Consider the following 15389-nt stretch of genomic DNA (forward strand, 5'->3'; position numbering starts at 1 on the left):
ATCTACATATTACATAATACAATGAAAACACTGTATTAACCTTTGATTTATATCCTTAATCATTTCAATTTAATAATATTTCAGATAAATCTATGTCCTGCCATATGTACAATGAGGAAAGAACAGAAGTCTTCTCCAAAGCACAATAGATTGATCAGAAGAATGGTCTCATGAGCTGTAAGTACTTATAAAAATAAAAACAAAAACCTAACCAAACTGATTTATTCTTTCGGAAGAAAAACAACTACAATATTCTCAAAGTATCAACTGATCACCATTCCCCTAAATCAAATAAAAAAGACTTAGAATATATATTAGCTACCATCCTGTGAAAAATGATAATATAAATTCTTATATAAGTATAAGAAGAAAGAATTTGAAGTAAGCTTTAAAGGTTCTCTAACTAGTTCAAGGTTTTTCTCTCTGTTCTACAAAAACCTGGAGCTTCCCAGGGGTTCCATGTGATATTCTTCACCTAGAATTAGGTCCTAAGGTTTTTCTGAAATGACTCAAACAGATCAGCCTTACTTGAATACAAATCAGTCCTAAAGCCAACTCTACCTACAACAGTTATCTCCCCAATCCCTTGCGAAATATTTGTATACCATGTTATTTTCATGATTTCAAAACATTCCCTACTCTTCTCTTATATTAACATCTATTAAATAAGGTGAGTTTTACTTACAACCCATTCAGCTCCACGGAAATATGCTCTCCAAGGATGTGGTGACTTCAAAGACTCATAATAAAAGATTACACTTAACATCTTTTAAAGAAGTTCCCAAATTGGAAACTCACTTTTCCTTTTGTCGCTTCCAGTCTCCAGGCTGTCGGTAACCCCCACCCCTCTGAGAAGCACTTCTACTAACCAGACTGCAGCACCCATGCTGTCCTTTTGCCCTTGGCCTTGTGGAATCCAGTCCACTCACTGTTTTCCAGTTACTGAGATTTGATCTTTTCTTTCCCACCCTCCCGTGCAGTTATTTTATTCATTTGTAGTACGGTTAGGTTCAGTTGTTAATGTTGGTATTCCTTTTGGGCTTCCCCCTCCACTGCATTTTATCTGGTTTTGATGGCTTACTGTGGGTATGGGAAGCATCAGTGTGATTCAGTGAGTCAAGGCTACACAAAAAGATCCATGCAGAGAAGTGCTACTTCCTCCTCCTCCATGATATGCTATTTCCATTCCCTCCTTCTTTCTGCTCCTTTTCCCACCCCCCTCTGTAGGTAACTCATCTCTTTAGTTTCTGTTTTTTCTTTCCTGTATTTTTTTTTTTTTTTGCAAATGAGGAGATACACATATATTTTATTCCTCCCTTTCTTATACAAAAGTTAGCATACTACATATACTTTGTTGAGCTTTGTGTTTTCCATGTAACAGTATGTCCCAGAAATCATTTCCTATCAGTTAACAGAACTCTTTTTCTTTCTTTTTCATGGCTGCATAGTATTTCTCTGTGGAAAGGTACCACAATTTGCTCAATCATTCTGCCATGCTGGGGCATTCCGATTTTTCCCAGGGTCTTGCAATTATATGCATTGCCTTGAATAACCTTGTGCATACGTATTCTCACAGTGTTGTAGCTGTAGCTTCAGGGCAGATTCCTGTAAGTAGGCTTCCTGGGCAGAAAGCTGAGTACTAAGTAATTTTGTTAGGGATTGCTATATCCCGCCAGAAGAAGTGTGGAAATTCTCATGCCTGCTAGCAATGTATAAGAGGGCCTGTTTCCCTGCAGCCTCATCAACAGCACATTCTGTCATGCTTTTTTAATTTTGCCAGTTGGATAGCAGGAAATTATATATCTGTGTAGCTGTCATTTGAATGTCTCATGTCTTTTTTCCATTTTCCTATCAGGTCCTTTGTCACTCAATTTGTAGGAGTTCTCTCTGTATTAGGAATATCAGCCTTTTGTCTAAGGTATATGTTGCAAATATTCTGTCCAAGTTTGCCAGTTGTCTTTTGACTTTGTTTTTTTGTTTTTAAGATTTTATTTATTTTTTATTTGACAGGCAGAGATCACAAGTAGGCAGAGAGGCAGGCAGAGAGAAAGAGAGGGAGAAGCAGGCTCCCTGGTAAGCAGAGAGCCCAAAGCAGGGCTCAATTCCAGGACCCTGAGATGATGACCAAAGGCAGAGGATTAACCCACCAAGCCACCCAGGTGCCCCTCTTCTAACTTTGTTTATGACACTACTGGTCATGCAAAATTTTATTTTTTAATAGTCAGATTTATTGTCCTTTTTCCTTTCCATTTGCTATTTCTGGATTCTGAATAGTAGGAAAGTTTTCTCTATACCAAGATGATAGAGAAATTCACCCGAGTTTCCATCTAGCAGTTAATGGTTTTATTTTTTATATTTAGATTCTTAATCCATTGGGAGTATATCCTTCTGTTTCATGTGAGATATTGTTCTAATTCTGTCTTTATTCTAAATGACTACCTAGTTGCCTCACCACCATTTATTAAAAAGTTAGCCTCCACCTCAGTGACCTCAGATAACATCTTTGTCATATACTAAATTATATGTGTATGGGTCTGATTGTGATCATCCTGTTCTATTCCCCTGGTTCACTTGTCTATTTACGCGCCAGCATCACATGGTTTTAATTATAGAGGCTTTACAGTTTAAAGCCTGTCTGGTAAGCGTGGTTACCATACTTCTTCTTTTTCAGGGTTTTCCTAGCTATTCTTGCATCTTTGTTTTTCCACATGAATGTTAGTATCAAGTTGGAAATGCCATAGCACAGCTTCTTAATATTTTTATTGAGACAGCACTGAGTTTATGAATTAAATGATGCAGAACTGATACCATTATAATGTTACGTCATCTTATCCATGAATAGGGAATGCTGTGTTTCCATTTCTTCACGTCCTTATTTCTTTCTGGAGTAGTTACAATTTTTTCCTCACACAGGTTTTGCAAAGTTCTTGTTAATTTTATTCCGAAGTACCTTCTTTACTGGTTTTGCCGATGAGCTCTTCCCTCCCCTCATGCCCTCTGCTTAGTGTTTGTGTATACAAAGGCTACTGACTCTTTTAACATTAACTTTCATCGCCTGTTAACGCCACTGAATTCTTTTATTGTTTGAATTTAGTTTATCTTTGATTCCCTGAAGTTTTTCAGATATGTTATCAAAGCATTTGTACATATAGTTTTTACTCTTTTTCACCCACTCAGATACCTCTTCTTATCTAGCTGCACTGCTTGATAACTCTAGTATAGTGATGAGAGTAGCAGAGATAGTGGACATCCTTACCTTGTTCCTGATTTTAGTGGAAATACCTCTGGTGTTTCTCCATTAAATATGATGCTGGCATTAGGACTAAATACATCTAACTTTATTGACACAGTGCCAATTGCATTGTAATTGTAACACTATATTGATACTATATTTATTGATACTGAAAGAGAAAGTATCCTTCAATTTCCATTTCCTGGAGTGCTTTTTATGGTAAATGGTTGTTAAATTTTGTCAAATCATTTCTCAACCTCTACGGAATATAAATATATAATTTTTTCTTTATGGTACGGTATACAAAATTCATGGATTTTCTAATATTAAACATACTTTTCCATTTCTGGAAAAAGTCTCACTTGATCATTATTTCTTTAATGAAGTGTCAGATTTTGTTTACTAATATTTTGTTTAGACTTCATGCATGAATACTCATGGATAATACTGGTCTGTATTTTTATTTGTAATGACTTCATTTGGTTTAGGTGTCAGTGTTATATTTCCTTAATAAAAGGAATTAGGAAGTTTCTTTCTTCAATACTCTGGAATAATTTTTAAAGCATTGGAACTATCTGGTCTCTGAAGGTTTGATAGAGTTCTCCTGTGTAACTGTCTGGGCCTGGCAGCTTTTTTGTATGGTAGTTCCTTAATAATTTTCTCCATTTCTTCTACAGAAACTGGTCTATCTAAGCTATTGCTCATATCCATCCATTTCTCATTATTTCCACTGATCACCCATTATCTCTCAACCTCAACTATTCTAATAACGTCCTAATTCCCTGATTCTGTTCCATGCCCAGCCCTTCCCAACCAGATCTATGGTATTCTCCATCCTGCCCTTTGTTACTTCTTAGCATTCATTATCATCTGCAAATATTATATTTGCATGTCTCTTTAGTTTCTTCCTTGTCTGTCCTCCACACATGAACATGAGCGCCATGAAGGCCAGCACCAAGTGGACCCCCAGTGTTCACTGCCTAAAACAATGTCACCACTTAATATGTATAAACTGGGCAGATGAAGAGCTCAATTTTAGTTATTTTTTAATGTTATTTATTTATTTATTTGACAGACAGAGATCACAAGTAGGCAGAGAGGCAGGCAGAGAGAGAGGGGAGGAAGCAGGCTCTGCTTGGAAGCAGGCCAAGCAGAGAGCCCAATGCAGGACTCGATCCCAGGACCCTGGGATCATGACCTGAGCCAAAGGCAGAGGCTTTAACCCACTGAGCCACCCAGGCACACCAATTTTAGTTATTTTATGAGACTGTGTCAGAGCTGATTTCCCACTGACTAGCTTTCCTAGGATATGGGGAATTCTCACCCTTCTCAAACACCATAGTTGTTGTTCTGTTCTGCTTACCCTGCCTTTCTTTGAGAATTCTTATTATTCACGGGTTGGAATTCCATGCTGTATCTTCCATATATGCCATATACAACTTCCTTGTCATTCCAGTTAATCTCTTATATAATCAGTGTATTTTATATATATAGCTATTTTATATACAGCTATTTTTCTATGACACTGTTTTAGTTTTCTAACAAATATATTTTGCTTATTACTTCTCCCATTGATACTACTATATTATTATATACTACATGTAGGTACAATACCTCATATTCATTTTTTTTAAAGATTTTATTTATTTATTTGACACACAGAGAGAGAAATCACAATGAGGCAGAGAGGCAGGTGGAGAGAGAGGAGGAAGCAGGCTCCCTACTGAGCAGAGCCCCATGCGGAACTCGATCCCAGGACCCTGAGATCATGACCCGAGCTGAAGGCAGAGGCTTAACCCACTGAGCCACCCAGGCGCCCCCCTCCTATTCATTCTCTCATTTAATCTTTACAGCAACTCTTTAAGCTATATATATTTTTAAATTTCCATTTCACACAAGAGGAAGCAGGGTACAATGAGGTTAAGTAACTTGCTGAAAGACACGGTCGGTGGAAATGGTAGGGCCAAGATTCAAATCCTGCTCTATTTGACTCCAGAGACAATAATCACCAGTTTATACTGTCTCTCTTACTTTGTTTTCCTTTTTAACTTCTTGGAGAAATGGATAACTGCTGGGCTCTTCACTGAATAGCTCGCTTTAAAGAAGAGAAAAATGGATGTCAGAGAAGGAAGGTAGTCTTTCCTAGCAGTGGTGGACTGAAGAACCAGGATTCAAACTACAACCGTCTGACTAGAAGGCCCATGCTTATCTCAGTACCTTAAGGTTTCATAACCAGAGATTGGGGAATCCCACAAAAGAACTTCAGAGGTCCATCGAACCATTTGGAATTATTTGAAAAATGTTGTTTCTAGGGGTGCCTGGGTGTCTCAGTGGATTAAAGCCTCTGCTTTGGCTCGGGTCATGATCCCAGGGTGCTGGGATGGAGCCCCGCAATGGGCTCTCTGCTCAGCGGGGAGCCTGCTTCCCCCTCTCTCTCTGCCTGCCTCTCTGCCTCCTTGTGATCTCTCTCTGTCAAATAAATAAATAAAATCTTTTTAAAAAAATATTGTTTCTATCTACCTAAGTCCATTTTTCTGGAGAAATGGGCCATAGCTTCTCAAAGAGAGCTCTGACTCCTTAAAAGGTTAAGAATCACTACTATGTGGACTCTAAGAAAAGTAAGAAAATGGAATCTGAACCCTAATATTTCTTAAAAGAGTTATGATTTGCAATGTACATGTTTATTTTTATAAATTCTAGTTTCATTCTTACTGAAGAAAATAAACCAACACTGTTCAACTAACCTGTTTAGAAAGCATTTCAGGGGTGCCTGGGTGGCTCAGTGGGTTAAAACCTCTGCCTTCAGCTGGGGTCATGATCCCAGGGTCCTGGGATCGAGCCCCACATCAGGCTCTCTGCTCAGCAGGGAGCCTGCTTCCCTTCCTCTCTGCCTACCTGTGATCTCTGTCTGTCAAATAAATAAATAAAATCTTAAAAAAAAAAAAAAGATTTAAAAAATAAACAAATGAAATCTTGAAAAAGAAAGAAAAGAAAACATTTCATAAAATTACTATTTTAACTTCTTTTTCTAATATAGAAAAGTGTATATACTTCTAATACTAAGAAATTATTAATTTAATTATTAATGTCTTACACTCTTGAGACTGGACAAATGAGTAACATTTTAGCTCCTTTTTCTAATATAGAAAACAGTGTATATACTTTAAATACTAAGAAGTTATTATATTTAAAATGTCTTACACTCTTCAGACTGGACAGATGAGTAACTTCCAAGATTTAGTAACTGACTGGTAAATGTTGATTGTAGTACTGTCTCACCAATCCAGTGATTTTCATGAATGGTAACATCTAAAAAGGAGAAAATAAAGTTCCTCTGATCATGCCATACATTCCTTCACACTGTAATTAACTTAGCAATCATAGCAAAATATTATGCATGTCTCTCACATGTCAGGCAACTCAAGTTCAGCTGAAGTTCGGGTGGGTCAAATGATCTGCCTAAAGACACAAAATAATAAAATAGCACTAACAAAATTGCTTCTGTATATCTGAACAGTATCAGTGTGGAAGCTCACTGCTCCACAATGAATGGTTTAATGGCTTTTGTTTACATAAAAGAAATGCTCTCACGTCTATTTTGAGAAATTAAAAGGAAATCATTTGAGCCAGGAAGGAAAGTAATGGTTCCAAAGCAGTAGTGCCTCGGAGAGCAAATAATATTTAGTATGCATTTACCCCCTGCTGTAAATACCTATGAATACAGACATTCTCAAAGGAATTTATTTTTTAATTAAAGTTTTCTTTAATTAAAAGCAATCTTCATCTCCAGATGTTAGAAGTGAAGGATCTGGGAGGTAAGGAACACTTTCCAATGGGATGTAAACCATAGGTCATCTATGATCTAAGATGTCTAGAGAAGAATCGGAGTGGAACTAAATATACCAACAGGCAGAAACAATTCCAAGTAGAGCAAAAACTGTTCGTTAGAGACAGAGATATATCAACCCCAGGCAAGATATGATCAGTGCATAAAACGCTAGAGGTATAAAGATATCCTAACAGCAGCAAGTTTTTGAGATAATAATTAAGAAGGAAAAACAAGGAGGCACACCTTCCAAGTACTTACAATGACACCCAGACCCTCTCTCCATCTTCAAAACCATTTACCCCATTACCCACAACTGCCAAAAGGACATCCCTGCCTGGATATTCTACCGCCCCCCTCCTCAAACTCAGCAATGCTCAAACCTGCTCTTCTTCTCATACGACGCATCTCACTTGTGGGCACTCTGGAACCCACCAGGTAAATTCAAACATGAAATCAACCTGAGCATCTACCTCTCCCTCCCCACCCTTGTCTCCAAACCCCAACCTATTGATTCTGCCTCTTGAATCTCCCCATGGCCCTGCCAGGACCGTTTTATATCATACATTCCTCTCTCTCCTAGCAGGTCCCCTTCCCACCTCCAATCCATGTCCCCAGTGCTAATGAGCGATTTCTCAAGAACATTAATGTGATCTGTTGACTGGTTTAGAAAGAACTCAGCAGCTGCCCACTGCCTGGCCAGCAACAGCTAGCACCGCATTCTAGACTTCTCATAATCTGACCATCAGGATGCCTGCTCTTCAGAAAGAAACATGTCAGAAAGTTCAAGGAGAGGCTTTGGGAAACAAAAACCTAGGTTGGGTTAGGGACTTGCTAATCAGGAGTGATAGGGTCGAGTGGAATTCACGGCTCAGCCCTTGCCTCCTGGCTCTCCTGATTCGCTCTTACTGATACGCCCTAGAGCCTCTCTTGTTTGTTCTGAAAACCTAAGGTTTTCCACAGCTCCGTGTGAGGTCATCTTTGAACTCTGGCCCCCAGTCTCTCTTAGACGGATCTTACTTACAGCACCTCTTCATGCCTAGTGCTACAACTATAACGGCAAAACGTCCGCTGTGTCACTGAACACAGTGTGAGCTGGCATATATCTGCTGCAGAAATAAGTTCAGTTTGGGGTTATATGTCAGCAGATACTAGATATCCAACATGGAGGTATAATGATGTACAATTCAATACTGTTAATTAAAATGGGATTTTATCCACAAATTTCTATGTATGTATAATTTCAGTACTTAATTAGGAAAAGGGGGAAGTATGGATTTCTTTTTTTTCCGTGAAGTTTCCATCTGTCCACACAAACAAAAGAAACCCATGCAGAAATTGGTAAACTAGAATACTTTTTTTGCTAAGGAAGTAAGGCAAAACAGAAAGAAGAAAACCTGATTTCTTTAAAAGGTGCTCATAGAAATAATCTAAATATCCCATAAGAGGAAAATGGCTAGGGAAACCAATCAAGGCACTTGAAAGAAGGTTACCTAACTGTACGGACACCAGGGAAAAACACAGGGATGGCAGGCTTGAGTTTCCATCTGCCAGGAAATGTCCTCCTGTGAGTCTCACCCAGTGATGGGAATTGCCTTGGAAACATGACCATGGTCCAGGGCCCAGTTGTCTCCTGATAGTCTGGGAATCTGATTTTGTCGGGAACCCAAAAATAGATTTCAGCACTGCAACATAAGCTCCCGTTAAACAAGTTAATGAGACAAACAAAAAGCACAACACCATTTTAAAATTTACAATGGGGTGGTGCCTGGGTTGCTCAGTGGGTTGAGCCGCTGCCTTCGGCTCAGGTTGTGATCTCAGGGTCCTGGGATCGAGTCCCGCATCGGGCTCTCTGCTCAGCAGGGAGTCTGCTTCCTCCTCTCTGCCTCTCTGCCTACTTGTGATCTCTCTCTGTCAAATAAATAAATAAAATCTTTTAAAAAAAAATTTACAATGGGGTATTAATTGCCACAGAAACTGCATTAGCAGGCCACTCTCATGGAGGCAGGTGGGTTTATAGCTGGAGAAGCAAATGGTAAGCAAAGGGCTGGCTTGGTGAGCACTGAATCAGAATAGGGGAGCTAGATTAATTGACTTACCAACAAATAAGATGGCATTGCGAGTGGGCGGGGACCACGCTCACTTTGTCGATTACAATCCCACATACCTCTTCATGAGAGGGTGCACCTGACAGTCTTACCTGTGCAACTAAGGTCTAATAGGCAAGGCTCTTGTTCTCCCAGCAAACCACTTGGTAGAAACCACCAAGGACTGCCTTGATATTGTCTTTTCCCAAGCTTCTGAGGCTCACCCCACTCTGCTTCTCTACCACATTCTTTCTCTAGATAGATTATTGAACTTAATCAGCTTCCTCCCACTCTGGGATTCATCCTTAAGATGATTGGTATCTCTGCTCTAATACATTGTATTTTCAATTAATTAAGAACATGTAAAAAAAATGTTAGATGTCTTATGTCAGAAAGCAGCAGGATAAAAACTCAATGTTCTTTATGATTACAACTCTATAGTAAGAGTATAGGTTCTGGAGCTTAGGTGAAATCCTGGGTTTGCCACTTCCTAGATGTGTGAAACTGGATACACAGCTTTACTTTCCTGGGGCTCCATTTCCTCAAAGTGAAAAATGCGGCTAATAATCAGTACCTTCTTCATATAGTTGTTGTAATGAATTGATACACACATAAAGTTTAAAACAGGGTTGTGGGGGTGCCTGAATGGTTCAGTCATTAGGTGTCTGCCTTCAGCTCAGGTTGTGATCTCAGGGGCCTGCGACTGAGCGCCGTGTCGGGCTCCTTGCTCGGCGGGAAGCCTGCTTCTCCCTCTCCCACTCCCCCTGCTTGTGTTCCCCTTCTCACTGTCTGTGTCAAATAAATAAATAAAATCTTTTTTAAAAATAAATACATAAATAAAACGGTTGGACACAAAGTAAGTTCCCAATAAATATCAACTATTACATATGTATGTATACATGTTATAAGGAGCAGACAGAAGATAACTGGAAGGTAACACTCCAAACCCCTACTGGTGGTGGTGTGAGGTTGGTTTAATACCAGCAGTTTTTCCTTCTCATATTCCCAAATGATAGTATAATTTTAATAATTAAAAACACAATAGAAATTCTCTCTCTCTCCCCTCAATAAGAAGGTGATGTGCACAGCATTATTAGGGCTTACATAGTAGAAATGCTGTCCTTTCATCATAAGACTGCTCAGATAGCTCAAGAAAACACTTAAAAATGAGACATATGTAGACAAAGCCATAAGGAAACAAAGAAAGAACCTGATGATATGACCTGAATGCTCATGTAGTGAATGAAGGGGAGGAGCAACCAGGGAAGGCTTCTTCAAGGTGAGCAGAAAAGAGGGCAAGAACTAAGAAGGTCTAGAGTAAAGGCCCAGAAATGGCAGGGACATGGGATACCAGGCGATGGTAAGGGCACTGGAAAGGGATTGATCATGCTGCCTCCCAAAGCGGGAAAACAGTAATAAGACCTAAAGTGGGAGCTGGGGGAAGCCTACAGCTACCCAAAAATGACCTTACCTGTGAGCAGAATTATATCTCCAGGAAACACTGTAAGTGCCCAAAATGCCGCAGCCCTCCACAGAGAGACCTTCTTCTGAATTCTTGACTGGTCCGTTACCACAATTATTCCTAAAGGCACTTTAGAGCCAGAATTTGGTCCAGACTTTATACTTATTTCTTTCACATGACATGGAGATAATACCAGAACTAAACAATTATACTTCTGGCTTTTAGAATCACAATTTTTTATTAATGATGTTTTTTTAATCCCCTTAAGTGTAGACACATTCCTCTGGTCCATGGCTGCAGTGGGATCTCCGGCATCAGAGACCAACTTAATTTTCTTGAATGGTGGGAGGACTTCAGACAGAGCTCTGGAATGGGTCAGCTTGTCTTCTTTGAGCTTTGGAAAGGTCCAACTTCTTTTAATGGGACTTTTGTGGAAGCCGTTTTGCTGGGAACACAGCATTCCTGAGCTGTATGACTCAATATGTACAGCACTGGGCAGCAGTTTATCTTCAAAATTGAAAAGTGCTTGAGATCCTGTATCTTCCTCCAGACCTTTATCAGATTTCATGGGAGTGCCGCTACTTTTTGTTTCAGGACAAATAGGACTGAAGAGTTCCAGGGAATGTGCTTGGTTTTGTTCACTTTCACATCCTCCTGCAAAGTCCTCATTGGGCCGAGTCAGATCATCTTCAAGCATTCTTACTTCCCTATGGCTTGCCTTTGGTTTGCTCTCCATGTTTACAGGCCCTTTATTTGTAATATTGTGTCCTTTAGACTTCCTTTGAGAGAAAAAAGCCACCTGGCTGGAGGTCATTATACTAAGAAATTCAGTATCAGTAGAGACCTTTCCAACAGCTTCGGACCCTGGCTTATCTTCTGTGTCCAAGGAAAAGATCTCCAGACCCTGGCTGAGTGCCTCATGATGCCAGCCTTCTGTGGGCACACACTTGGCTTCCTTCGCTCCAGGCCGTGTACTAATCTGTTCCGCACTACAGACCAGATCTAGTGCACACTTACGGTCTAACTGAAAGAAGTTTTTCCGGAAGTTCCGACCGCATGTATTTGCCTGATCTTTATGCTCTTCATCTGTAATTTTCTTATTTTCGCTGAGAAACTTTGGAAACTTTTCTTCTTCAGTTAAATGCTGAACTTTGCCCTTAAATCTGCATATTTGCACATCGGGGCTGGTTTTCTCTCTCATCCCTAAAGGGGGACCCTCCTGGGATTTTACAGGCTGTGTTTCAGACATACAGTGTAGAGAGTCTTCGTTCACATGAACAGGTTCACTAGTAGAGTCTGTTAAAAAACGAGCATTAGGAAGATGGGGAGGACCCTTGGCTTCTAGGACTGGATGGTCTTCAAGAGTTCCATGTATGCAGTTTTCATCCCTCAGATGTAAAGAATGTTGGTTGTATAAAAGCTGAATTTTTTTCCAGCGGTTCTCAGTAGACCTTAAAGAAGGTGGTTCTGGTGATATGGTCATGTTCAATGGACCAACTGGCGCACCCCAAAAAATGTGGACTTGAGATCCTCCACTCATAGTTTCTGAAAAAAATTAAAATGAGTATTTTGTCACTAGAAACTTTATACATTGATATTAACTTAATAATATGCCAAAAGAAAATGTCACCTAAACTATGAATTAAAAACATAATTAATAAAGGTTATTTATACTGAAATCCCATTTAACTACAAACTTCATAAATATACAAGAAACCAAAAGATTTTGGTTTGAGAAATCAAAATTTGGTTGAGAAATCAAAACAGCCACTTAAATGAAATAAAAAAAAAAAGACTCTAAAAAAATAAAGCTAAGTATACTAACATTAAATGATGTTTAATCACATTTAAATGAGTTAGTAGAGAAGGAAAAAGAAGGTATTTGTTTCATTGTACTCTAGTCACCTTTACCTTTCCTGTTTTCTTTACTCCAGAGATTATCTCAGTAGCTCTGAGGCCTCCTTCCCATAACAGTGAACCTGATTCCCAAGACAAAATAGAGGGCTCCAACCAAGAGGGAAAGAAAACGAAAACCTGAGACTGAGGCTCTCTCTTCAAGCCGTTGAAGTAAGTGACTGTGTCATCTCGGTGCTTGGGCCCAGGTGTTAGCACAGCTAGTGACTCCTGTCCTGTACTCTTCAGTCTTCTCGGCAACACAAATACAAAGATTAAGAGTAGTCATTCTGTAACACACAGAGAAAAGGGATCCGTTGTGATTTAAACTTTTTGTCATTAACTGTGGCACCTGGTGTAAGTACATCTAAAGAAGCATCCTATTTCCTGAGATGAAAAATGAAGATTCACACCCTATTTACTTGATAATCCCTGACTTCCAAAGGGACTTTACGTACTAGGTCTGGTCCTAGAGCTTGCCAAGAGCTTTCTCACCGTGCTACAGGGACAAAGAGACAGATAAGGTTCTTGGCCTAAACAGAAAGGAGGGGAAAATAGTGACTGTAAACTAATACTCTGAAAATAACGTACCGAATCTGACAGCCTATAAACAGGAAATGACCATCTGTTGGGGAAGTGAGCCACTGTGGCCGACAGCATTTAAACAAAAGAAACAGCAGCTATAAAAGGCAGAGTTGGGCAGACCGATGGCATGACTAAGGACTTTTAACCAGAGTACAGGGTCCTTTGTAAAAAGGCAGGAAGTTTTCACATCATGAGAAGTCCATGTGGCGGTGCGAGAAGTCTGGAAGTCCACAGAAAGGGGGAACCCTCACGAAATAACAACTGGGATCACCAGTCACTCTCAACATCCTTGAGGATTGGCTCATTGTCACCTTCTCCAAATCTAATCATTTCTCTCATTTTAGAATTCTTGTGATTTCAGTATCAATGGGGGAAGATCCTTCTGTCCCCCGACCTCTGGGGTCCTTGTCCTCCTCGCCTGTAGGGACTGTACTGCCCATCTTACCCCAGTTACCCATTCTTAAAGTTGCATACCCTCCTATTATCCGTAACTGCACATCCTTCCCTGATTTAAGCTTTCAGGGCTCCGATTAGTTTCTCCCCTCTTCCTACTTACTCCCTCTAAATGCACCACTTGGGCAACTCCTTGAACATGCGGGACCTACGACTGACTGTAGGGACCATATCTTTACAGCTTCATTCTTCACCTCCCTCCTTAACCAGCTTCAATCCCTGCACCCAGAGTCCAATGGCTAGAAGTAACTAGGAAAACAAACAAAAACCTTCAACGGAAAACTAGTCTCATTTTAAGTTCATGACCACTAACCTCCAGGGGGTACCTCGCAATCTGTCTTTCCTTTTCCACTCACTAAGCTAACTGTTCCCATACCTCTTCACTCTTTAAATCTGCAGCATCGCTTCCCCACTCCTCGAGTGCAGCAGGTGACCATGCTACCATCTCTATTTACAAGCTCTCATCAACAGACCTACCAACCCAGCCCTACCCTATGAGAGACTGTGCCCCCCTTCCTGTTACTGTGGATGAACTGTCCATGCTTCTACGCAAGGCCATCTCTTCCCTACTTAAATGAAATGTTAGAGCTTATTCCTTTTTTCTTCCTCAGGTTCCAAAATCTCTCCTAGGTCGTTGATTTTTCTCTCTGTCCTGGGGCATGTCCATCAACATACGGACGTGCTGCTATTTTTTCTCATGTTGTTATTCCTTGGCTCCTTTGCCTCTCCAACCATTCTGCTCCCCTCTGCAGGAAAATCCCTTGAAAGAATTGTCTATCTCCCTCTTCTCCCATTCTCTCTTACACCTACTCCCGTCAAGCTTTGGTCCCAACCACCCCAGTGACACAGCACGTTTCAAGGTCCCCAGTAGCCTCCACACTGCCATGAGGAGTCCATTCTCCATTTTCAGCCACATCTGATGCCAAGGACCTCGCCCTCCTTCTTCAACACTCTATTATTGGGATTTAGGGATTCTACCCGCTCTTAGTCCTCATTCCAGGTGGCACTACTTCACCGGGTAATCTTTCTCAGTGTCTTCTGCCGGCTCCTCAAGGCCAGGACTTCGTGCTCAGGGGCGTGTCCTTGAGTCTCTGTGCTCCCTCCCTGGATGACCATACTGTCTCCAGGCTCTGAATATCCTCTCGGGCTAATGACAATCACATTACACCCCCATCACAACCTCTCCCCTGAACTCCTGACTCCTTAACCAACTTTCCACTCACACTTCACAGCAACAGAATGTCTAACAGGCAGCTGTGCAGAAAAGAGTTAACATGGCAGGCCTCTGACTACTGTCCTTAAAAAGGCTGGCCTGCAGGATGGGCCCAGGCTGGCGTCTAGGAATTTAGACTCCAGGAGGCTTCCCACGGTTCCTTGATAAGAATGGCTCACCCTGCCTAAACTACCCATGTAAACAATGTTGTGATGAACAGTGGCTTTCCTTCTGAGAAACGGGAATTTCAGTATATGCCGTGCAGAGGATGGCTGCGTGACCAGAACTCCTTAGAGAAATTGCTGGTCTCAGGTCCGGAGCAAGAAATGTACGAGGTGAGCCTGAAACATCTTGTCATCCCAGAAAATAAGAAAACTACCAGACGCTGCTAGGGTGGTGTCAGAAGAACTCAGGGGTCATCTTAGAGAAGTTCCCATCCGCCAAAGTTGAGCACTCTGTCATTGAGAATGATTACTATACTGGATTGGAACACACCCAATTTGTTTAAATGCATGAGTTCACAAAGATAACTAAACAAACTTTCTCAGTGACCTTGGGAGGATACTGGTCTAAGTAATTGTTTCAAAAGCTGGTGAATTAAGGGGAGCCTGGGTGGCTCAGTCATTAAGCATCTGCCT

At 40.6% G+C, this 15389-nt stretch overlaps 1 protein-coding gene and 1 long non-coding RNA gene across 5 annotated transcripts in view; one reads left to right on the forward strand and one right to left on the reverse strand.

Annotated features, from left to right (window-relative positions):
* Positions 1-15389, reverse strand: part of SHLD2 (shieldin complex subunit 2) — an 88027-nt gene that overhangs the window by 24083 nt on the left and 48555 nt on the right. For 2 of the 4 annotated variants that reach the window (XR_006603195.1, XM_013063132.2), the window contains exons 1-3: positions 12519-12660; positions 10617-12152; positions 6434-6541 (exon numbers count right to left, since the gene is read on the reverse strand). Coding sequence is in view for 3 of the 4 variants with exons in the window: in XM_013063132.2 (XP_012918586.1) it covers positions 6434-6541; positions 10617-12147 (1639 nt within the window). In the remaining variant the exon portion in view is untranslated. Of the gene's footprint in view, positions 1-6433; positions 6542-10616; positions 12153-12512; positions 12791-15389 lie in introns of those variants that run through there. The other 2 variants (XM_045068868.1, XM_045068869.1) reach the window with 2 other exon arrangements.
* Positions 1-15389, forward strand: part of LOC106007173 — a 29272-nt gene that overhangs the window by 3912 nt on the left and 9971 nt on the right. The window contains exons 2-3 of the long non-coding RNA XR_001181745.2: positions 85-177; positions 12542-12674. This is a non-coding gene — a long non-coding RNA (uncharacterized LOC106007173). The remainder of the gene's footprint in view (positions 1-84; positions 178-12541; positions 12675-15389) is intronic.

This window comes from Mustela putorius, unplaced genomic scaffold, assembly GCF_011764305.1.
Source record: "Mustela putorius furo isolate JIRA1106 unplaced genomic scaffold, ASM1176430v1.1 tig00003909_pilon_pilon_pilon, whole genome shotgun sequence".
Taxonomy (NCBI): Eukaryota; Metazoa; Chordata; class Mammalia; order Carnivora; family Mustelidae; genus Mustela; species Mustela putorius.